General features: G+C 43.1%; 1 protein-coding gene across 1 annotated transcript in view; it reads right to left on the bottom strand.

Moving 5' to 3' along the window:
• IQGAP1 (IQ motif containing GTPase activating protein 1) overlaps positions 1-24,905 on the bottom strand; it is a gene marked incomplete at both ends in the record, with an annotated part of 127,793 nt that overhangs the window by 9,053 nt on the left and 93,835 nt on the right. Inside the window, 17 exons of the mRNA XM_080691744.1 lie at positions 2,652-2,774; positions 5,645-5,811; positions 6,374-6,586; positions 8,939-9,026; positions 9,594-9,729; positions 10,140-10,242; positions 11,567-11,699; positions 13,106-13,338; positions 14,620-14,704; positions 14,800-14,940; positions 20,007-20,231; positions 20,924-21,087; positions 21,312-21,467; positions 23,342-23,550; positions 23,908-23,977; positions 24,066-24,137; positions 24,233-24,316. Coding sequence (XP_080547870.1) covers positions 2,652-2,774; positions 5,645-5,811; positions 6,374-6,586; positions 8,939-9,026; positions 9,594-9,729; positions 10,140-10,242; positions 11,567-11,699; positions 13,106-13,338; positions 14,620-14,704; positions 14,800-14,940; positions 20,007-20,231; positions 20,924-21,087; positions 21,312-21,467; positions 23,342-23,550; positions 23,908-23,977; positions 24,066-24,137; positions 24,233-24,316 — 2,402 coding nt within the window. The remainder of the gene's footprint in view (positions 1-2,651; positions 2,775-5,644; positions 5,812-6,373; positions 6,587-8,938; positions 9,027-9,593; positions 9,730-10,139; positions 10,243-11,566; positions 11,700-13,105; positions 13,339-14,619; positions 14,705-14,799; positions 14,941-20,006; positions 20,232-20,923; positions 21,088-21,311; positions 21,468-23,341; positions 23,551-23,907; positions 23,978-24,065; positions 24,138-24,232; positions 24,317-24,905) is intronic.

Raw genomic sequence — 24,905 nt, 5'->3', positions numbered from 1 at the left:
GCCGGCGGCAGCGGCGAATTCACCGGATGGCAACAGCAAGCCGAGGTAAGCCGCTGTGGAACAGCCAGGCGGGATTTTTCAGCGCAGGGAGCATCTAAAGCTCCCAGTGGCTGAGCTCAGCACACGCTGCAGGGACTCAGAGTGGAACTCAAAACCAAGAAGAAATAAGCCAGCCTCACGGCTGAGGGCGTAGCAGCGGCGCCATATTGCCACCGGCGGCAGCAGCAGCAGCAGCAGCAGCGAATTCACCGAGTCCAGTACAGCTACATCTGCGAACTCAAGAACAGTGAGTCAAATTACGGGCCACAGAGGAGAAATCCCAGTACTGTACTCCCTGGGACTTGACCCAGTGGGGGAGTGGCGGTGGCAGAGATATCACACCATAGGAGAACGTGCAACCTGGCACCCCCCATAGTTTAAAGCAGCCTCTATCGACTCCCTGGGTCGGAGACTCTGTGATACAACCCAGTAAAGGAGTAGTGGGGTCTGAGATACTACAGACTCGAGATCCAGAGCACCTTAAGTGAAGTCATAGTGACCCAAGGGAAGAACCCAGAGAAGGCACAAACTTCCGAAATCATGGGAAAGAGGAATAACACTGAAGCAATGAATGCCCACAACCCCACAACATCAGAACCTGATAAAACAGAAAATCAGAGATTTCCAGAAGATCAAATCAGGAAAATAACTGTAGAAATAATAGAGGTGCTTCGAAAAGAACTCAGAGAGAGCCAAAAAGAGATAAAGGATGCAATTAATGAAGTAAAGGCCTCAATTCAAAGCACAAACAACCGATTAGACCACATGGAGAACAGAATCTCGCTCTTAGAAGATGATCATTCCAAAAATGAACGCATAGTTTCTAATCTAGGAAAAAATATCCAACAACAGGAATCTGACATTGAAGAAATATGGGCCCATTTTAAGAGAGCTAACCTAAGAATAACTGGAATAGAGGAGGGAAAAGAAAGTGAAACTAAAGGGATCAACAATCTCTTCAAGGAAGTAATAGCAGAAAATTTTCCAAACATAGAGCAAGAGGTTGATACACAGATCCAGGAAACTTATAGAACTCCCTTTAGACAGGATCGGAGAAGAGGATTCCCACGGCACATAATTGTCAAAATGACCAATGTGGAAGCCAAGCAGAGAATCTTAAAGGCAACAAAAACAAAGGGCCAAAGGGCCAAGTGACATTCAGAGGCAAACCAATTAGAATCACTCCAGACTTCCCAAACCGAGTCATGAGAGCCAGAAGGGCTTGGAGTAACATATTCCAAACTCTGAAAGAAAACAACTTCCAGCCAAAAATTTTTCTACCCAGCAAAACTTTCTATCAAATTAGATGGAAAAATAAGAAGCTTCCATGACAAACAGAAACTGAAGGAATTTATGTCTTCAAAACCAGCGCTAGAGAAAATACTCAGAGATTAACTACAAAGAAGAAATAGGTAACACACACCAGAACCAGAGAAACAAGATTTTCCATCCAACAGACAACTAAGATTGGTTATCTGTGGAGATTCATTATTTATGTTAGTCTTTTACCTATCTCTAAATTGTATTGTTTGCCTTTATTGTTGTTAATTTTTAGGATTTCTAGTTGGAATATTAATATACCTTCAGATATAGCATTTGGAAATATTTTATCCAATTCTATTAGTAACTTTTAACTGTTTACACTGTCTTTGGATATACAATTTTTTTTATTTTTTAGGGAGTTTGTATACTCTTCTGTTGCCTGTGCCATTGAAATCATATCCAAGAAATCACTGCCAATTTCAATGTTGTGAGGTTATATGACCCAGATTTTCTTCTAAAAGTTTATAGTCTTAAGATTTATATTTAGGTCTTTTATCTATTTTGAGTTAATACTTGTATATGGGATTAGGTAAGGGTCCAATTTTATTCTTTTTCATGTAATTATTAATTTTCAACAATATTTAGTTAAAAGATTATTATTTCCACCACCAAATGTTCGTGGAAACCTTGTCAAAAATAACTTGACAATATAGGGAAGAATTTAGCTCTAGGCTTGTATTTAACTCCAATGGTTTATATATCTGCCTTTAGAACAGTACTACACTGTTTCAATTATTGTAGCTTTATATGGTTTGAAATCAGAAAATATATATCTTCTAGCTTTGTTCTTTTTCAAGATCGTTTTGGGTATCTAGAATCCATATTCCATATTAGGATAGATTTTTTTCTGAAAAATAAATATATAAATATATGATAGTTTCACCTAAAAAATAGAAAAAAATATTCTCTGGTAAGAAAGAAAGCAAAAGGAAATATTGAAATGTTATCTTTAAGTCATCAAAAGCTTGGTATCAGACAAATGAAACTGTTATGTGAGATTATCATTTTTAATTTTGTATAAATTGCTATAATACTAGATGTCAACCACTAAGCCAAGCATGGGAAGGAGGGATGGGGAGAGAATGGGGTGGGGATCGGGTGGGGGCTGACTGGGCGATGTGTGCATGTATGTCTACAAAAGTTTGTATCCCACTATGATATATGAATACAGTGCACCAATAAAAAATAAAAATAAAAATATTTGAAAAAAAAACAAAACAAAAAAGATGTGATAAATGCAAATATTTAAAAGTTAACATATAAGACAAAATAAAAAGATAACTACTCACTGATTCACTTGTAGGTCCTCGATTTCCAGAAGAACTCCTTTTTCATGTAGTCTTGCTGCTGTATATTTTAGTGAAATCTTTTTGCTTTTTTTCCCTTTCATTTCCCTAGGCTTTTTGGAGACCCTGTTTATTTAAAAAAAAAAATCACATCATGCCTCCTTCTTTCCTTCCTTCCTTCCTTTCCCTCTCTTCCTCCCTCCTTCCTTCTTTCTCTCTCTCTCTCTCTCTCTCTCTCTCTCTCTCTCTCTCTCTCTCTCCTCTCTCTTCTCTCCTCTTCTTTTCTCTTTCTTTCTTTCTTTCTTTCTTCCTTTCTTTCTTTTTCTTTCTTTCTTTCTTTATGGTACTGGGGTTCCTGGAAACCCTTCTACCTCCAGGCTACATTCCCAGACCTATTTTATATTTTATATTTTTTTATTTGGAAACAGGGTCTCTTAAGCCAGCGAGGGGGGCTTCGAACCTGCGCCATCCTCCCGTCTCTACCTCCTAAGCGCGGGGATTACAAGCGCGCGGCACCACGTTTAGCTCACGTCACTTTCTATAAGTGACTATCTACTACAGGTCAGAAAAGCATACATGCCGGGCGTGGTGACACACGTTTGTAATCCCAGCATTTGGGAGGCTGAGACTATGAGGATTGCAGTTTGTGGCCCTCTGCAACTCAGTGAGACCCTGTTTCAAAATAAAGAATAAAAAATAGGGCAGGGAATGTAGCCCAGAGGTCGAAGGCCCCTGGGTTCCATCCCTAGACCCGGAAAAAAAAAAAAAAAAAAGAAAAAAGAAAAAAGAAAAAAGAGAAAACTCATACATAAGCATAAGCAACCAGTTCTAAAATGGCTTAGGGTTAGCAGAGGCAATCTTTGCAAAACAGAGGTAACATTACTACCCTGCTGTGTCTTTACATTATATGAGCTTCCGAGGTAATGGGACTAAATCTCTAGAGCTAGGGAGTCACCTTAAGCCCCTCGGCTGTATAGGGAAAAACGTCATCGAATAAATAATTCTTTTCCCCTGTACTGAGGATTGAACCCAGGGGCATTCTATTTCTGAACTATATCCCTATTTTATGTTTTTATTTTGAAACAGGGTCTCACTAAGTTCCTGAGGGACTCACTAAATTGCTGAGGCTGGTCTCTAATCTGTCATCCAGTCTCAGTCTCCCAAATACTGGGATTACAGGCATCCACCACCATGCTTGGCTCGAATAAATAGTTTTAAGAGTTTAAGCCAAGCTGAGCACAGTGGTGCATGCTTGTAATCCCAGTTCTTGGGATGTCAAGACAGAGGATTGCCTTCAACGTTGTGACTGTGCAGCCTGCCTACCAAGTCACTGAGACTGAAGGCACGTGCCACATTCCCTGCCAAATCTAGGCTTTTAAATGGAACCAGACATTCTTGGAGAAATATTTTATTTCAGGTCCAGGGAGGGGAAACTATAGGTTGAACCTGAAACATCTGTGCCAGAGAGTCAGGAAATGTACAAAGAGTGATATGGACACAGCAAAAGGACCCAGGAGTCAGGTGTGAAAGCTTGGTGAGGAGACCTGCTCCATCCCTGCAGGATCAGCCCTGACTCACTCCAGAGAGGGAGACAGGAAGAGCGTGGAGGAGCCACAGAACGGAAGACGAAAAGAGCAAAATATTAAAAACTGGTGCACTGAGGTAAAATGTACATAGGGGCTTGTTATTCTATTCATTCAATTTTTCTGAGGTTTAAAAATTCTTAAAAGGCAGCCAGGAGTACGTGGCCCATGCCGATAATCCCAGTACTTGGGAGGAGGATCACAGATTCACAGCCAGGCTCAGCGATTTAGGGAGACTCTGTTTTAAAATAAAAAATAGCTGGGCATGGTGGTGCACACTTCTAATCCCAGCATTTGTGAGGCTGAGACTAGAGGATTGGGGTTCATGGACAGCCTCAGCTACTTACTGACGCCCTTTGAAACTCAGTGAGACTCTGTTTCAAAATAAAGAATAAAAAATAGGGCTGGGGGTATAGCTTGGAGGTAGAATTCCCCAGGGTTCCATCCCCAGTACTGCATAAATAAATAAACAAATAAATAAATAAAAAATAAAATAGGGCTAGAGGTGTTGCTCAGAGGTAGAATGCCACTGGATTCAATCCCCAGCACCACAAAAATAAATAAATAAAGAAAGGAAGGAAGGAAGGAAGGAAGGAAGGAAGGAAGGAAGGAAGGAAGGAAGAGCCGGGCGTGGTGGTGCACGCTTGTAATCCCTGCGCTTGGGAGGCTGAGACAGGAGGATCGCATGGGTTCGAAGCCAGCCTCAGCTACTTAGTGAGGCTTTCAGCAACTTAGTGAGACCCTGTTTCCAAATAAAATATAGAAAAGATCTGGGAGTATAGCCCGGAGGTAGAAAGCCTCTGGGTCCCAACCCCAGTACCACCAAAAAAATTAAAAAATTAAAAAATTTTTTAAAAATAAATAAACCAACTAGCTCTTTTTAAAAATACTCCTGGGTTCCATCCCTAGGCCCACAAAATAGAACTTCATGCTTGAAATAAAATCATTTAAAATGTATACATTTAAATACATCATAGCCTTTATTCTACAGGTTAAATTATTCAAAATATCTTCCCATTTGTGGTGGTTGACATTTTTAACCATTAGATTTTTTTTGTGTGTGTGTGGTACTGGGGGTAGAACCCAGAGGCTTTCTACCTCCGGGCTATACTCCCAGACCTATTTTATATTTTATTTGAAAATAGGGTCTCATTAAGTTGCTGAGAGCCTCACTAAGTAGTTGAGGCTGTCTTCGAACCCGTGCAATCCTCCTGTCTCAGCCTCCCAAGTGTGGGGATTACAAGTGTGTGCCACCATGCCTGGCTGGTTTTTTTTAAATTTATTTTATTTTATTTTATTTTTTGGTTCCTGGAAACTCTTCTACCTCTGGGTAACACTCCCAGATACATATATATATGTCTTTCCAACCCCGTTCTTTCCTTAGATGGATAAAGGGGAAAAAAAAATACTCACTTGCCCTTGCTGGCTAGGTTATCCAGGCAAGTTTTGATATAGCTTTTATAGTAGTCCACCTGCTCCCCATAAAAGGTCGCCTTGGAGTTTAGAGCAGCGTATGTTTGTTGCAATTTCACCAACTCAGCTTTTCTCCTCTGTCGGTATCTTCGCTGATTCCGGATATCCTGAGGCATAATTATTAAAATTAGAAAAATAATGACAGGTGCTCTCTGCTGCTGCTTTTGGGGGGGGGGTTCTAGGGATTGTACGTTTTTGTGGGGTTTTTTTGCAGTACTAGAGATTGAACCTGGGGCATTCTATCGCTAAGCCACACAGCCAGCCCTATTTTAATTTTTATTTTGAAACAGGGTTTCACTAAGTGTGGAGGGCCTCACTACGTAGCTGAGGCTGGCTGTGAACCTGTGATCCTCCTGTCTCAGCCTCCCAAGTACTGGGATTACAAGGCTGAGCCACCACGCCAGGCCTGAAGAATTCTTTAAGGACAAAGATAAATTTAGACACAGTAAGCACTAATTAAGGTCTTCTCCCAGTTATTTTAGCCATAAAATAAGCTGCCTCAGGATAGGCAAGGTCCTCATGTTGGACAGTCAGAAAGAGTTTCTTGGAGGGGAGGACACTCAACTGCCCACGAGCAGGAGCTAAGCTGTGACCTGAGCAGCCACTGTCCATGAGCCCATGAAACAGCTCTCAACATGGCTAGGCCATTACTGTCCCCAAGGGCAGTACCCTGGCAATGTCGTTGATCAGTTCCTGGTATCTGTTCTTTGGGTCCACAGTTCCAAGCTCTGTGAGCTTCTTTAAGCCTGTCTGGATCTTCTCTTTCTTCTCCTGAAGAGTGAGGTTGCTGTCTTCTTTCACAGATTTTGACTTTTTCATCTTGTCAGGAGTTTTGGCATCGCGGATAGCACGTCTCTGCATAGCCCTCTGATGTTCTGCCTCCTATGGATGAGAAAAACAAGTTCTTGGCAAGCTTGTGGCACTAATCCTAAATTTGCATTTATATTAGCACATCTGCACCTGACAGTATACAACTCTGAATTCCAATCTGGAAACAGAGGAGACAAATTACCCCTCTTCCTACCAAGTGAGTTAAGAAACTGCACAAAAGCTGGGTGTGGTGGTGCATGCCCATGATCCCAGTACTTGGGAGGCTGAGACAGAAGGATTGCAGGTTTGAGGACAGCCTCAACAACTTGTGTGGCTCTTATCAACCTAATGAGACCGTTTTAAAAAAACAAAACACAAAAATGGCTGAGGGTGTAGCTCTGAAGCAGAATGCCCCTGGGGTCAATCCCAAATACCACACACACACAAACTCACAAACTGCATGAAGCAGAGGCACATCTCTTTCCATCCAGCAGAGATCACATCTATGAAACCCCAGTTTTCTTAGGATCTCCTGGACTCTAGGCGCAATCAGGAGACTGGACTCTATTGGCTACAAAATCACTTATTTTTTCCTGTCACCTTTTGGGCTATGGACGTCATTAAAGTTTTCAAGACGTGCCTGTATGAAAGTCATAAATACAGTAAAGCAACATCGGTGCTTAGAAAATCCTTGCTGCCGGGCGTGGTGGCCCATGCTTAGAAGGCAGAGACAGGAGGATCACACAGGTTCGTAGCCAGGATCACTGGTTTAGGAGACCCTGTTTCCAAATAAAAATATACACTCCGGGAGTGTAGCCCGGAGGTAGAAGGGTTACCAGAAACCCCAGTACTACCAAAAGAAAAAGAAAAACAGAAAATCCTTGCTAATTCTTTTTGCCTTTTTGTCCAGGCTGAATGAGTCATGCCCAAGCTACCCCTCGGCTTTAAAATATGCTGCACATGCCATATCTTAACAAGGAGAATGCCTCCCCTCAATTGTGCCATCCCTCCTCAGGACTGTAAAGTGGGGGCAGGGCCGAGAGCTAGGAGGTGGAGCCTGCGATTCCGGGGACCAGACCTCCCGGGCCCGGAAGAAGAGAGTTCAGAGCAGAGCTCAGAGAGGACCGGGAGAGGGAGGGAGACACTCTCCCGCCGGCCACCGGCCCCCGCGGCCACGCGGGGGCTGGGGGTTGACCCCCCACGAATAAAGCCTCTCGTAACTTATTATGGACCTCAGCGTGTCTCTATGCTAATGGGGCACACCCGCATTTCATTTAATCTTACAAGGACCACTCGTTTGTCCATTACATCCCTGCCAATGTATGATCTACGCTTGCTGCTCCATTCCTTTGGCAATTCTGTCTTTAACCAATTACAATCTGACTTAAGGATATACTGCTCTCACTGCCAATCACCGTTTTCTTTTTTTATATTGGTGGTACTGAGGATGGAACCCAGGGCCTTTTTCTACCTCTGGGCTACACTCCCAGACCGATTTTATACTTTATTTGGAAACAAGGTCTCACTAAGTTGCCGAGAGCCTCACTAAGTAACTGAGGCTGGCTTCGAACCTGTGCGATCCTCCTGTCTTAGCCTCCCAAGTAAAGGGATTATAAGCGTGCGCCACCACACCCAGCTTCTACCTCTGAACTACGTCCCCAACCCCATTTTATTCTTATTTTGAAACAAGGTCATGCTAGGTTGATAGGAGTCACACTACTTGCTGAAGCTGTCCTTGAACCTGTGTTCCTCCTGTCTTGGCCTCCTAAGTACTGGAGTACAGGTTCGTACAACCATGCCTGGCTAAAACTGCCTGGGTTTAAATAGTTTTTCCATCGTTTTTGATATATATGCCACATTTCCCCAGCAAGATCTTGAATTCAGTATATTTAGGAGCCATATTCTTCTATATCAAGGCACTGACTAGTTTTCCAACTATAAACTGTCAGCAAATTACTCAGTGACTTGCTGATTCTACCCCAGGGTAAATTCTTTCTCTCTGCATGGAAGTGCCTATGAGTTTCATGTCCTAATAACATCTTCTGGATTCAGGAACTAACAACTTTCTCAAATGAACCCTAATTACCGCTATCCTCTGGCTAAACCCTAGGTTACGTGTGTGTGTGTATATGTGTGTGTGTGTGTGTGTGTGTGTGTGTGTGTGTGTGTGTGTGTGTACTGGGGATTGAACCCAACGGCATTCTACCTCTGAGCTACATTTCAGCCCTATATTTTATTCTTTATTTTGGAGCAGGGCCTCACTAAGTAGCTGAGGCTGGCCACAAACTTGCAATCCTCCTGTCTCAGCCTCCCAACTACTGGGAATAAAAACATGCTACCACACCCGGCTCCTAGGTTACAACTTTTTACCCTTTGTCTGCCCTATTGACCTTATGAAGACAGAAATTAAACCCTAAATCCTACCTGTTCACTTGTGGCTGGTATTTCTAGGATTTCAGTCAAGGTCTCTCCTGGCTGGAACCGAATGACATCCACGATTAAACGTTTCGTGCTGAAATGAGATAGGAAAGCATTTAACGTCACCCCATGTTCTGCTTCCTCTTAAGTGGCCCTAACAGAGGTCCCGACAGGTAGCTGCTGCTGACTCAGCACTTGAGGCCCAAGGATCACTTGTAAGTGCCAGAATTAGGGTTTCTGAGACTTAAATTTCATTTTAGCCATGTGTGGTGGCGCATGCCTGTAATCCTAGTACTTGGGAGGCTGAGAAAGGAGGACCTCAGGTTCAAGGACAGTCTCAACACTGTAGCAAGACTCTCAGCAACCTAGTGAAACTCTGTTTCAAAGCAAAAAATAAAAAGGTCTGGAGGTATAGCTCAGAGGTAGACTACCCCTAGGTTCTAACCCCAGTACTGCCCTCCCACACACAATTTTTATTTTAATAAATTAGCAAAATAAACTAGCTAAATCCTGTGCTAAGTATAAGATGTGAAACGCCCAAAATTGCAAAGGCCACAAGAGGCCAGCACGATCACTGCAGCAGGACCCAGCGGGCTCCTTCACCAAAGGCCAAGGACTCTCACCTCACACTCACTGCCTTCTTCCTGCTGTCCATACTCACTTCAGCAAGATGGTCCGAGCATCCATTTCTGCATTTTCATCTCCAGGCACATCAAACTTGTTTGTCAATGTGAGAGATACTTCTGTCTTAGCTAGTGCCTCCTTATTTGGGTCATTTAAATTGCCAGCACTTTCCCCTGAAGTTTTGGGAGGGTAGAAAGAATCAATATAATAAAAGGATATTACACAAATAAAACATGATAAAGTGTAAGACAATAGTTGAGTAAGCTAAGACACACACATGGCAAGAATATCTTTTCCTTAGAAATAATATCCCAAATGATAAAGGCAAATAATCCATAAAAAGAAAATTTCTTAAGTGTATGATAAATTATTTCAACACTGTAATGATACAATTCTCTCTCAAAATACTATTTTCTTTACAGGATTCACAATTTTTAATTATATCATTATTTGTGCTTTTAAACTGATCTCTTTCATTGGACTTCAGCTCTCACAGACAGGGATGCAGCTGTATATACCTGCTTCCCAGTATACACCCGCTCTATATGTTCCCCTCCCGTCCTCTGGGAGGTGAGAACCTTACCTAGCAGGGACTCAATGGTGGGCACCTCGCCAAGGTCGTCCAGCAGCTCGTGGATTGGGTCATTGTGCTCTGGAGCAATGGCATCCTGGTGGTCTAACAGGAGCTGCAGAGACCAATGATCAGGCCCATTTCACACTCACTCGAACGCTCCTACCCCCTCTTCCCACCTATGATGCCTAACACTGATTCACACAAGGGATTAAACAGTAAAGCTCTCATGTTCAAAGAACTGAAAAACCAAGTCGCACCAAAACAGGCTGTTAGATGACATTATGTTATAATAATATGAAGAAGAAATACTGGCACTCTTCTAACCTCATGGCCATAAGGATTCAAATGTGTCCTGTGTAAGAGCAATAAATCCATGTCTCAATATCTAAATTCATCAATGTACCCTACTACTATTCTAGATAACTCATCCAGACTTTTGCTTAGTACTTCCAATATAAAATATTTTTGTGCCCTGCCCCCAAGTGCTGAAGATGAGCTCAGTTAGTGTATACTATCTTTCTTATTTGATTAATTAATTTTTGTGTGGTACTAGGGATGGAACCCAGGGGCCTTCTACCTCTGGGCTATACCCCCAGACCTATTTTACTTTTGGGAAATAGGGTCTTGAAAAGTTGCTGAGAGTCTCACTAAGTTGCTGAAACTGGCTTTGAACCTGGGATCCTCCTGTCTCAGACTCCCAAGTACTGGGATTACAAGTGTGAGCCACCAACCTGGTCTACACTATCTTTGAATTCAGAGAAAAGCATGGCTGATCAATACTTTCACCTTAGTGGGACTCAATAAAGTCTTCAAGATCCTATTACCCCAGGTGATGTTCTCACGAAGGATAGACCTGAAATTTCATTTATATGTGTCCTAATTTTTTGTACTATATGTCCCCAAAGAGAAAAGAGATTAATTATTTTAAAAAATCTATAAAAACAGGGAACTCCCAAGGGTGTGGTAAGGGATCATTTCAAGGCTACAAAGAAGTTGGTATTCTAGGTTATGTTAGAAGAATAACAAAGAGAGCTGGAGTAAAATAAAGAAATAGTAAAAGCACTATTTTATCAAATCCCTAGATCAGTGCTCACAATGTACATGTTGGAGCCCATCCCCAGGGGTTCTGATTCAGGACCACTCTGTGGGGGCGGGGGGGGGGGACAGGAAACTTCATTTTTAGTCCTAATGATCTGGTGCAGGTGGCTTGGGGATAATTTTGTAGAAACTCAGTATGCATGAGGCCTCAGTTTTGATCCCCAATCACCACCAAAAAAAAAAAAAAAAAAAAAGGCAAAAGAAGAAAGACAACATGTGGTGTTATTAAGATCACAGAAAGGTGAGATAGATACCTGGCTACCAAAGAGAGTAAGCAGTAGCCAAGGAAGGCAATTAATGACAGCACTGAAATTAAGTAATTAAAGAAAAATACTCACAGTGTGGGTGTTGATGATTTCACCAATGGAAATGTAGATAACTGGTTTGGTGAGGGTTACTAAATCAGAATACTCATCCACATTAAACTTATCCTGAAGTTCTGGGACATCACAAGCAGTTTGGAAAAAACGTCTGAAAGTAGGGACGGGGGCAGCCCCCAACAAATGACATGTGCATGAGAAGTTGGCAAGAGGATGCTCTGCAGAGTGTTTTGTGAGGCTGGACAGAAGCTGGTGAAGAGACTCAATCCTAGGGACTGCTGCATGTCTGCTCTTGAAGCTGCTGCTCGGCAGCTCTGATATTGGTTCTATTAGCCTCTTGTTCATCTACTTTTAGTTCTACTCACAAGAACCACTTAGCTACATTTTTATTTTTGGTGGTACTGGGGATTGAACCCAGGGGCGTTCTACCTCCGAGCTACACCCCCAGCCCTATTTTTTCTCCTTTTTTTGGTACTACAGATTGAACCCAAGTCATTCATTTTACCTCTGAGCTACATCCTCAGCCATATTTTATTCTTTATTTTGAAACAGAATCTCACAAGTTGCTGAGGCTGGCTAGAAACCTATGATCTTCCTGTTTGAGCTTCCAAAGTACTAGGATTATAAGCGTGCACTACCATGCCCAGCTTATTCTTTACTTATTTTTTTGAGGTACTGGGGGTGGAACCCAGGGGCTTTTCTACCTCTGAGCTATTCTCCCAGACCTATTTTTTAATATTTTGTTTGGAAGCAGGGTCTCACTAAATTGCTGAGAGCCTCACTAAGTAGCTGAGGCTGGCTTTGAACCTGTGAGATCCTCCTGTCTCTGCCTCCCAAGCGCTGAGATTACAAGCATGTGCCACCACACCCAGCTTATTTTTTATTTTTAAAATAGGGTCTAAGTTGCAGAGAGCCTCACTAAGTAGTGGAGACTGGCCACAAACCTATAATCATCCTGTCTTAGCCTCCTAAATGCTGGAATTACAAGTGTGTGCCACCATGCCTGGCTTTTATTTATTTTGTGGTACTGGAGTGGAACCCAGGGGTTTTTCTACCTCCAGGCTATACTCCCAGACCTATTTTATACTTTATTTGGAAACAGGGTCTCACTAAGTTGCTGAGAGCCTCACTAAGTAGCTGAGGCTGGCTTTGAACCTGTGCAATCCTCCGGTCTCAGCCTCCCAAGCACTGGGATTACAAGTGTGTGCCACCATGCCTGGCTCATGCCTGGCTTTAACTACGTTTTAAAGAGTTCTCGAAGGCAGTGATTTTAAAGCTAAAGGTTAATTTACCAGTATTCAAGCACTCTTCAATTCTTCCCTGATTACAAAGTAACATGGGCCTAATGCATAACCACTGTTTTTACATGAAGCACCACTGTCTACCTCATCTGAAAATCCTCTTCAAAATGAATGCACCATCTCCTAGAGCACATCAAACACATCCCACAGTACAGCAGCCTGGGGGAGCTGGGGTGGCTATTTCATCTTGTCTTTCCCCTCAGAGATAAAAACACACCCACAGAATCTTTCAAGTGTTTTGTACCTTTCTCCTTACCTGAATTTCTGGTAGGACTGAGATAGGTACTCATTAATGATGCTTAAGTGGGCATTATCTCCCAGAAACATCTTATTGGAAGCTGCATGCTGGAGCATCTTTGCAATGGAGCCCAGATTTCGGCGCTGGTCTGTGGTAAGTTGGCCTCCTGCTGACAGGTCAATGATGTCAAAGGCATCAGGAGCAACAATGGCGGGATTCATGTATCGGTAGTAAAGCAAGTTACCAATAATCTGGGAAGGGATGAAACAGAAAGCTGGTATTAAAAACCACTCCCATTGGCCGGGCATGGTGGTGCATGCCTGTAATCCCAGTACTTGGGAGGCTACACTGAAGGGTTACAAGTTTAAGGAAACCCTCAGCAATGTAGTGAAGACTCTCTGCAACCTAGTGAGACCCTGTTTAAAAACAAAAGAGCAAAATGGGCTGAGGGTGTAGTGTGGAGGTAGAAATGCCTCCAGGTTCAATCTCCAGTACCACAATAAACAAAAACAAACCTACCCCACTGAGGAAGCCACAAATGACTTTGCTAACAAAGAAAATGGTAAAATGCAGTCCTGTGAGAAACACACACATACACATGCACCATGCATATACACTTTTTCTTGTGGCCTAAAAGTAAAATAATTCTTTTGTTGGGTGTAGGGAGAGGAAAAAAAGAACTATTACCAGCCATGAAAAAAAGAACAAATAAAAATGACAGGCTTAAGGTGTGTTGTCAAACATTTCAGGGCACCTGAAATGATATTGTAACAAATAAGGCTGCTGTCATCCACATGCACTTTTTACTTTCATTGGGCTTTCATTGGAAGAAACTAATGAACACAGCCAAAATAAGTCATTAAACAGGACCTGTTTAGCATAGCATATCTAGCCAACCCCAATTTCCCTCATGTTGCAGACCTCAAAGGCCAGCTTCATGCCTCTGAAATGAAATTCACTCAACACACATCTCTTGGGCAGAAGAATTCAAGGACAGTCACAGCATTTCCCCTAGAGTTCCATTCAGAAAAAATAAAATTAATTCACCTGAACAGAAAGTCTAGAATCGAGGCCTCACTGTAGGAAAGCACAGAACTAGGAGAGAGAAGAAAAAAAGAGTTCAGATTAAGAAAAAAGAGAGAGAGAGAGAGAGAAAGGAGCCTAGCTGAGTGCGATTTACCAGTAAACAGCCTTAGCAGACAGTTGCGCTTGCTACTATTCACCTGGCCACCAGCAGAGGGAGCAATTATTCATGAGAAGATATAGAAATTTAACCAGAGACCAGAAAAATCCATTTTCTTTTACTTGCTTGATGCACACTGTGTGCCATCCAAATTGAATAGGAACTGTTTCATACTAAGAGAGGTATGGTTTATTATTTACAAATGCTTTCAAAAGCTCACGATCAATGGTGAGCCATGCCAGAACTATGCTTAGGCACTTTAATGATCTTATGGTCAAAACTAGTTTTGTAGCTTATTCCTCAGAGGACTGTTAGAAGGGCAGGAATCTGCCAGCTTTCATATTCTTACCTTCAGCAGCTCATCCTCACCAGCATCTGGGAACTTCTCATGCAATGAGTCCTTTAACACTTTGGCAATGAAGCGCATCCCGTAACTGTGGGGTGAACAAAACTTGGTGAGAGGGGCCAGGAAGAAGAAGGGCACGAATGCTGGGCTCTATCTGAGGTCATGACAATGGACGGCACTCACGGGATTTTGTCGACAGAGCCGATGATGGCTGAGAGGAACTTGTCTGTCACAGCCCTCATGTTCCTGATGGAGCTGTCTAGTCGTGTCTTCACTTCTTCATGAGCCAGAGCCTGCTCAGGGGTCACGTCATAGGGCAGTTTGCTGGGAAAGCAGAAATTCCCCCCAGTTATGTTAGACTAACAAGCACCTTGAACTCAGGAAAAAGGGATAAAAAGGGTCTGCTAGAAAGAAAGGTCAAATGCAACAAAGGGAAGAGGGTCCTGTAGACATTGCTAACAAGTTTGGAATTTCCTAGAAGCCAGGAGGTAAAGAAATCTGCACTTTGAGAATGCCTGCTCTGGTTCACCACAAGTAATAAACAGAAGATGGACAGACACAAATGAAAGCGGCAAGAGACCAACACCACAGTCTGATCACTAAACGCTAGATTCCAACAAAGATGAAGTGGTGAGGCCCAGGAAAAGAAGACTTGACAGAGAAGGTGATGAATTAGTCACCTGCTAGAACATCGGGCCTAGGCTTAATCAGGAAGGAAGGAATTCAGAGGGAACAGAGACACAAAGTGAATGGCAGGGGTCATGGTTCTAGTACTTTCAATGAGGTAAAAAAAAGTAGTAATGAGTTTTATCTTGAGTTATTTGGGTGGGTCCTAAATCCAATCCAAGTGCTTAGTAAGAGAAGCAGAGGGAGATTTGCTACCCCTGGAGTAGGGACTGCAGGCCCCACCCCAGGTCAAGGGGTGCAGACACTGCAAGACTCTGGAAGAGGTGAGGAACAGATCTGCTCCCAGAGCCTGTGGAGGGGCACAGCTCTGCCAGCCCTTGATCTCAGACGCCTGGCCTCTAGAGCTGTGAGAGAATACTCCCCGCCCCTCACACTGGGGGACCCAACCCAGGGCGCTCTGCTGCTGCACGATAGCCTGGTCTTTTCTGTAACAGGGTCTTGATAAGTTGCCCAGGCTGGCCTCTAACCTGTGACTCCTCTGCCCCTGCCTCTGGAACAAGCAGACAGGGATACAATTCTGCCATAGTGTGGCTGAATTACATCCACACAAATACAAAAATCAGCAATAATAATCTGTGAGAAAAAACAAACTCTTTGGAAATGACAACAAAGAATATTTAATATCTTATTTATTGATACTGATTGAGCCCAGGGTGCTATACCTCTGAGCTATACCTAGTCCTTTTTATTTTTTAACCTGAAACAGGGTCTACGGTGCTGAGCATCTGGCTAAGTTGCTAAGGCTGTCTTCAAATCTGTGATCTTCCTGTTTCAGTCTCCAAAGTGCTGGGACTACAGGCCAGTGCCACCACCCCTGGCTCAGTAAACTTTTTAATATTTTGGAGGTGATCATTTCTTCTAAGAGGTGACAAGATCCTAGCCTGCTGCACAGTGCTGATGCACAAGAAGAAAGCTTGAGGTCTGCTATGCTACCGAAGAGTGGCTGTCCTACCATCACACCTCATGGTTACTAGTATAAAAAAATGTATTAAAACTAATTTCTATTTTGTGAAAAACAAAAGAATATACATACATTTTCTTATAGAAAAATGAAAAGCAAAATATAAAGAAAATAAACATTGGTTTCTTATAGATACTCACAAGAAACTAAAATGGCCAGTGGTTTTTTTTTTTGTGTGTGTGTGTGTGTGATACTGGGGGTGCAACCCAGGGGCTTTCCTACGTTCTGGCTATACTCCCAGACCTATTTTATATTTTATTTGGAAACAGGGTCTCACTAAGTTGCTGAGAGCCTCACTAGGTAGCTGAGGCTGGCTTCAAACCTGTGCAATCCTCCTGTCTCAGCATCCCAAGCATCCCAAGCACTGGGATTACAAGTGTGTGCCACCACATCCGGTGCCAGTGGAATTTTTTTTTTTTTTTTTATACTTCCAAAGTTTATTATCCACATAGTTGCAGCATCAGCAAAAAGCTGTTTACACGTTTGCAGAACTGGTCTTCCCTGCCTCTTCCTTCCCCCGGTGTTCCCTAACTGCAAACCAGTAATCAGATGAGGACAGCTTTACTGGTCACATAGATCTTGGCCTACAGCAAAGGGCCAGGACAAGCTAGTCGTCTTAGATGCTTCAGCACCACTGCCAGGGACCTTCAGAACCTGGTCCTGCGGCTGTTACACCTCACTGTCATGACTCCCAGGCCTCACTCTGCTTCAATAATCATGGAATCTTCATATGGCACAGCCTTGGGTTCGTTCCTCAGCCTTACAGAAAAGCAATAGCAGGTACAAAGGAACTGTCTTTTCCCGAAATGTTGCAGATCAGTTACAGCAAACAGAACGGCGACCGTCTAGGAAAAATGTTACTTTGGGCTCCTTTTTGACCACAGCAGCTATGTGGAAGCAGCTGCAGCTTCGATAAGGGCCACGCCAGTGGAATTTTGATCTACTACTGACTGATACATGGCTCATCAAAGGAAATAACTTAGTAGCCTTGAGCCAGTGTCCATGGGCTCTTATCCAGGGATGCCCTGGGCTGCAGGCAAAACTTCCAGACAAGACTGGGGGTACAGCTCAGTGGTACACGAGTGGCTAGCATGCATAGACCTGAGGGTATGTCTCCATAATCTCTCACCACAAAGGGAGGGAAGGAGGGAGAGAGAGAGGGAAAAAGAGGAAGAGAGAGAGAGGGAAGGAGGGAAGGAGGGAGGGAGGGAGGAGAGAGGGAGAAAGACAGAGAGGGAGAGAGGAGCCAGGCAGGAGGCAGAAAGAGAAAACTTCAGACAAGTATTTCATCACACCCAGCAATGATCTGAATCCTGGTGACGGACTTACAGAGCACCAAGACCTACATCAGATGCCAAGTGACTCCCAACAGGAGATAAACTCTTTCTAGCAGTCAGCATGCTCTGTTCTTTACCCAGGGCACACCTCCTTCCTGGCAGGGTGTTCAGGTACACAGAAGGGGAAATGATGTAGAGCACTGTTATTTAAAATGCAGACCGCTGCCGGTCTACAGATGAGTGGAATACAAGATAAAAAGATGAAGCCAGAATGTAAATCAATACACAGCTTTCTTTACTGAGAAAGTCTTGGTATGAAAAAAAATGTCAGCTGAACTAAGCCATATGCTTAGTAACCCAGATCATTATTCCATTACTGGTCTGCAAACCATACTTTTATTTATTTATTTATTTTCTGTCATAGTAGGGATAGAACCCAGGGGCATTCTACATCTAAGTTATATCCCCAACTCATTTTATTATTTTATTTGTAACAGGGTCTCATTAAGTTGCTGAGGCTGGTGTGAACCTGCAATCCTCCTGTCTTTGCCTCCCAAGTACTGCTATGCCCTCCTCCTCCTCCTCCTCCTCCTCCTCCTCCTCCTCCTCCTCCTCCTCCTCCTCCTCCTCCTCCTCCTCCTCCTCCTCCTCCTCCTCCTCCTCCTCCTCCTCCTCCTCCTCCTCCTCCTCCTCCTCCTCCTCCTCCTCCTCCTCCTCCTCCTCCTCCTCCTCCTCCTCCTCCTCCTCCTCCTCCTCCTCCTCCTCCTCCTCCTCCTCCTCCTCCTCCTCCTCCTCCTCCTCCTCCTCCTCCTCCTCCTCCTCCGTACTGGGAACTGAACCCAGGGGCATTCTACCACTGAACTACACCCCCAGTCCTATTTTATTTTTATTTTGAAACAGGGTTTCACTAAGTTGACGAGTTTCACTATTTGCTGACGTTGATTCTCAAACCTGTGAATGATCGCTCTCAATTTGTACCAGCCTTCCCATTCAACTGAATATTTGGTTGGTTTGTTTTTGTGGTACAGGGGGTTGAACCCAAGGCTTTCCACAAGTGATCTACCATTGAGCTACAACCCCAGCCCTGATTCCACTAAATAGAGCACTAGTTGTATTAGGGTCATTTCAGATCCCGGGTTCTCTGCCTTGGGGTGTTTCAACATGAATGTTCTATACCTAGCTCTTAGCAAAGCTGGCCCCATCTTGTCCTTTAGGTCTCAGCCAAATGATATTTAACTTCCTCAGACAGGCTCTCCCCAATCACCTTATTTTCTTCTATAGAATCCTAGATAAAACTTCATAAAATTCTCAGTTTATAATTATATTTATGAGCCAGGCATGGTGGCACATGCCTGTAATCCTAGTACTTGGGAGGCTAAGACAGGAGGATCACAAGTTCCAGGGCAGCCTTAGCAACTTAGCAAGGCCCTCTGCAACTTAGTGAGACCCTGTTTCAAACTAAAAAATAAAATAGGGCTGGGGGTATAGCTCAGAGGCAGAATGCCCTTGGGTTCACTCCCCAGTAGCACAAAAATAAGTAAATAAATGTTTGTTGTTCAATAAATTATGAAGAGAAGGCAAAGAGCATACCTGTGTCATTCTGTATCTAACATAGTTCCTAGCACATAGGAGTTATTCAATAAATATTTGCTAGATGAATTACCAGTTTGACAACTTAAAGAACAGTGTCCTAGAAAAAATCTATTTAAACAATTATTATTTTACAAATTAATGGTAACTGTATTTTTATCTATTTTTGTGGTGCTAGAGATTGAACCCAGGGGCTTTCTACCTCTGAGCTATACCCCCAGACCTATTTTATTTTTTATTTGAAAACAGGGTCTCCCTAAGTTGCCAAGGCTGATTAAAACCTAAGATCCTTCTCTCTCAGCCTCTCAAGTACTGGGATTCTAGGAGTGTGCCACCATGCCCAGCTGGTAATTGCATTTTATTTTATTTTTTGTAGTACCGGGGATGGAACCCAGGGCATTCTACCTCTGAGCTATACCCCAGCCCTATTTTTTATTCTTTATTTTGAAACAAGGTCTCACTGAGTTGCAAAGGTCATTACTAAATAGTAGCTGAGGCTGTTCAAGAACCCGGATCCTCCTGTCTCAGCCTCCCAAATGCTGGGATTACAAGTGTGCACCACCACGCCCGGTGGTAACTGCATTTTAAAAAGACAGAAAGTAAGCCAGGTGTGGTGGCGCATGCTTGTAATCCCCACACTTGGGAGGCAGAGACAGGAGGATCACACAGGTTCAAAGCCAGCCACGCGCGCTGACTTAGGAGACCCTGTTTTCAAATAAAAATGTAAAAATAGGTCTGGGAGTGTAGCCCAGAGGTAGAAGGGCTTCCAGGAACCCCAGTACCACCAAAAAAAAAAATTTTTTTTTTAAATAAAATAAAATAAAAAGACAGAAAGTAATACGGAAAGGAAGGAAAAAAGGATATGGTTATCATACCTTGCCTCTCCTGTCTGAGACTCCATCTGGTTAACCCATGATTTGTAAATATCCACAGGGTCGGTTTTGATGTTGAGCGACTTGTCATCCATAATCTCCTTCACAACAGGAGCCAAGATCTGTCTCAGAGCATTCTGGCCCCGGGCACCACGGTTGAAACTTACAACCATCTTAATAACTGTAGGATTTCCTGTCACAATCTCTTGAATCTGATCTACTTTTGACCTATGAAACATCAGACACAATTCAATTTAATCTCAGAATCCATCTTCCTTAAAGATCCTTCCTACCTAAAAATTCTGTCTCCTGGAAACAGATCAAATGTGAAACATTTCCCAACACTTCCAGAGTGTCCCTGCAATCACATGTACAATGATGGGCTTATGATTAGGTTCTTTATTGGACAGACATATAGACCTTCATGTTTGAGTTGGTCTTTCTTGAAATTATATCTTAACACAGAATATTTCTAAAATTAATTTAGCAAATCTCTTATCTCCCTACTTTCCAGAATCAACCCCGTGTGTGTGTGTGTGTGTGTGTGTGTGTGTGTGTGTATGTGTGTGTTAGTGACTGGGGCTTGAATGCAGAGGCATTCTACCTCTGAGCTACACCCTACCCCTATTTTATTCTTTATTTGGAAACAGAGTCTTGCTAAGTTGCAGATGACCTTGCTAAGTTGCTGAGGCTGGCCACAAACTTGTGATCCTCCTGTCTCAGCCTCCCAAGTACTAGGATTACAGGCATGCTCCACCATGCCCAGCCCAATACTCTGAATTAGTAATTTAAAAAGTGGATGCTTTTCTAGACTATTTCTCACAAATCAATTGAGATGGAGAAAGGCATGGGCAGGCCTGAATCTGTGAGCATCCACAATAGTTGGAAGGGGCCTCGTGTCTGCAGCCATCTATTCGTACTTGATCTCCTCCTGGAGTGCCGTCTTAAAAAGCCGTAGCAGCAGGTACTCCTCTCGCTGGTTGGATGCATAGTTGTACAGTGTGAAGATTACAGAGTCCATGAACTTGGTGGACTTGTTCTGGGGCATCTGAAAAATCAGCTTGGCCAGATAGGTGGGATTGGTCTGAAATAAAACCAAGAGATGAGTAATTTCTAGATAATATAAAATCTGGCAAAAAATATTCAAGTTTTTTAAACTTCAAGGACTATTTAAATAAGAAAAGGAAAATACAAGCTCCTCACATATCTCTCACTGGATATCAGAAATACCTACAGAGAGATCTATGGGTAAAGTTTCCTTGTGGGAGAGTAAACTAACTACACATTATAATTCCAAGAGCCACTTACCTGCAATAAATAAAAGAGGTGCTGATAAGCTTCCAACTTCTCTCTCTTTTCCTTGCTCAGAGCCTTGAGGCCTCCCTTCTGTTTATTTATCATCATCATATCAGACAATTGTTCCTTATTTTTTTTGGTAAGTTTTTTACTGTGGGAAACTACATCCTATAAACAAAAACCAACACATAGTACAAAGTTTCCTTCCTTCCTTTCCCTCCCTCCCTCCCTATATTTTTGGTGCTAGAGATTGAACCCAGAAGCATTCTACCTCTGCGTTACATCCCAAGTCCTATTTTATTTTCTTTATTTATGTTTTTGGAAACAGAGTCTTGCTAAATTGCTGAGGCTGGCTTTGAACCTGGGATCCTCCTGTCTTAGCTCCCTACTACTGGGATCATAGGTATGAGTCACCATGCTTAGCGTTGCTTTTTTTTTTTTTTTTTTTTTGTGGTATTGGGGATGGAAACCAGGGACAATCTATCTCCAAGCTATACCCCCAGCCCTATTTTTTATTCTTTATTTTGAAACAAGGCTTCACTGAGTTGCAAAGGGTCTTACTAAGTAGCTGAGGCTGCCTGTAAACAGTGATCTTCCTGTCTCAGCTTCCTAAATGCTGGGATTACAAGTGTGCATACCATGCCCAGCTAGCAATGCAGTTTTCTACAGAAACTCTGGGCACTATGAAAAGGTGTTTTAGCACCCACAAACCTACACAACAGTCTACCGTGCTTGCAAATCTCCACTAAATATTTTAGAATCACTAAAATATCCAATTTATCCTGTTTTCATGCCTACTTCTGCCTTCCTTTAAAAACCCGAGCCATAGGTTTCTCCGTGTGGGCTCAGGGGGAAATATGTTCATAAAATCAGGAAAACAACTTCTAGGAACTTATTTTTTGTTGCGCTGTCTTCATTTTTGGTGGTACTGAAGACTGAACCCAGTGGAGCTCTACCATTGAGCTGCACCTCAGCCCCGTTTTTATTTTGAGACAGGGTCTTGTGTATGGCCCAGTCTTGAACTTGTGATCCCCTGTGCCAGACTCAGGAATCTGAAAATATCTTAAACCAGGCACAGGTGGTTTATGCCTGTAATCCCAGCTACTTGGGAGGCTGAAGAACAAGCGAGTTCGAAGCCAGCCTGGGCAACGTAGGGAAATTCCTGTCCCAAATAAAATTTTAAGAAGGAGCTAAGGATGTAGTTCAGTGTTAGAGAACTTGCTCAGCATATGTGAAGCCCTGGGTTTGATCCCCAGCAGTGTCAATAAAGAGAAAAAAGAAAAAAAAAAGTTGGGTACAAAATTGGGGAGGATTTTTTTCGGTGCTGGGGATGTAACCCAGGGGCGCTCTACCTCTGAGGTATGCCTGCCACTCTTTTTGTTGCTGTTGTTTTGTTTAAACAAAGTCTCACTGGGTTGCTGAGAGTCTTGCCAGGTTGGTGAAGATGGTCATGAACCTGCAATTCTCCTGTCTTGGCCTTCCAAGTACTGAGGTTACAGGTGTGTGCCACCATACCCAGCTCTTTTATCTTCTTTTCTAAAATTCTATTAAATTGTTTTGCTTTTTATGTGGTATTGGGGATGGAACCCAGGGGTAGTCTACATCCAAGCTATACCCCCACCCTATTTTATTCTTTATTTTGAAGTAGGGTTTCACTAAGTTGCAGAGGGCCTAAGTAGTTGAGGGTGGCTGTAAACAAAAAGAACAAATACGGTACTAGAATAAATACGGTGGTGTACACTTGTAATCCCAGAACTTAGGAGGCTGAGACAGGAGGATTGCAGGTTTGTAGCTGGCCTCAAAAATTAAGCAAGATCCTCCACAACTTAGCTAGACCCTGTTTCCAAATAAGAAATAAAATGGTGTGTAGCTCAGAGGTAGAATGCCTCTGGGTTCAATCCTCAGTGCCACACACACACAAAAAATATGGCACTAGCTGAGAAGCAAGCTATTAGCTTCTACCCTCCCTGAGACTCAGAAAGGATGAAGCAGGGTCGTCAAGCAGAAAAGAGTGCTCCAAGGCCCCTGGCCCTGGGCCATACCTGCAGTGTAATTTTATTTTTCACTAGCAGTCCTATTTTGATATCCATGAGATTGAGGTCATTCTCCAGTTGCTGGTTGGAACGAATGAGGGTGATGACCTCTTCCCGCATCTTCATAAGATCAAGCTCCTCCTGAAAATCCTGGTCACTTTGGTCCAGCAGGTGGACAAACTTTCGGACCACTATCATAGGAGGATCCTCAGCATTGACTGACAGAAAGAAAATAGACATTAGAGAATACAGTTACTGGAGAAAGTCCTAAGTCCTGGGAAGTATCAGCTTCTTGAAAAAGTGGCTCTAGTCACACATAAGATGCGTAGGTATGAGATGTGCAAAAGGCGACCACCGAGCGCAGTCTCCTTAGTCATGCTATCGCTATGTCATGACAAAAGCTAACATGGCACACAATGAGACATCTAGCCACATGTTAGCAAAGGGGCTAAATCACAAGCGGCACCCTTCCCCCAAGCCTTGCCTTCAGAGCCACCAAAGAGATCCATGGTGAATGCCCAGACCTGTCAGCTCCCAAGCTTTGCTCAGCTCTCACTGCGGAGCCAGTTACTCACTGAGGGTCTTGTAGTCATCACGAGCTTTGTTTGCCCGAATAAAAGCCTGGATTTTGATAATGTCATTTATCTGAGGAACAAAGAAGAATTCTTTTGCTCATTTGCTACCAAATACACAGCAGAACCAATTCTACTGGCCGCATTACCCAAGTACTTACATGGTCTCGGAAATACTGCAGGCGATCTCTATAGCGCTTTCTAGCTTGATGCATCCTTGCCAGGGACTGAATCTGTGGAAAAGGGATTCTGGAACTTAGAAGAGTCCTTCACCCCAACACATCACATCAGCTCCCCACCTGGTGAAACCCGGCTCAGACTACCATACCTTCACAACTTCATCTTTATGGGAGTGCAGGTATGCTAAACGATCTTGATACGCCTTCTTCTGCTTGTATCCTCTCCACTGCGACTACAGCCACCAAATATCACAGATGACATATTATTTCCCAAAGATCAGTGGAAGTTAAGATAAAATCTCATCCTGATATGTTATCCAAGTGCAGTTTCATGATGAAGGTTTAGGACTGCTTCCAGCAGCGGAGGACTGAGCTCCAGCAAAGCACACTGGCTAAGTCCCCCTTCCCTGATGTTAATGCAGCACTTCAAACCTTTCAAAGCGCAGCCAAACAGACTTGCTCACCCATTCTTTACACCAAATCAGGTAAAAAAGCTAAAAATTAGCATTCCCCTTTCACAGGTGAGGAAGCAAACAGATTCACCACTGTCTCTCAGCAGTGCAGCCAGAATTGCTAACTCAGAATTCTGTGACACTGCCACCCTGTCACTGAAGCAAAATCAAGGGTGTTTTCCTCAAGGTTCAAATCTTACTAAAAGGCACAGTGTTAGAGGACAAGAAGAAGTGCCCAAGAACTGCCACGCTGCCACCATCAAAACACCATTAAACATACTGACTATAATGGCAGCAAAGAGGAGGTATTTGGCAAAAGAAAAGATGAGAAAAAGGTCAGAAGAAACACACTTACACATGCAATTTAAAG

Source organism: Muscardinus avellanarius, assembly GCF_963383645.1.
Source record: "Muscardinus avellanarius genome assembly, chromosome: 3".
Classification (NCBI taxonomy): Eukaryota; Metazoa; Chordata; class Mammalia; order Rodentia; family Gliridae; genus Muscardinus; species Muscardinus avellanarius.
The sequence above is the reverse complement of the archived record's forward strand: the minus strand, read 5'-3'. Positions and strand labels throughout refer to the sequence as shown.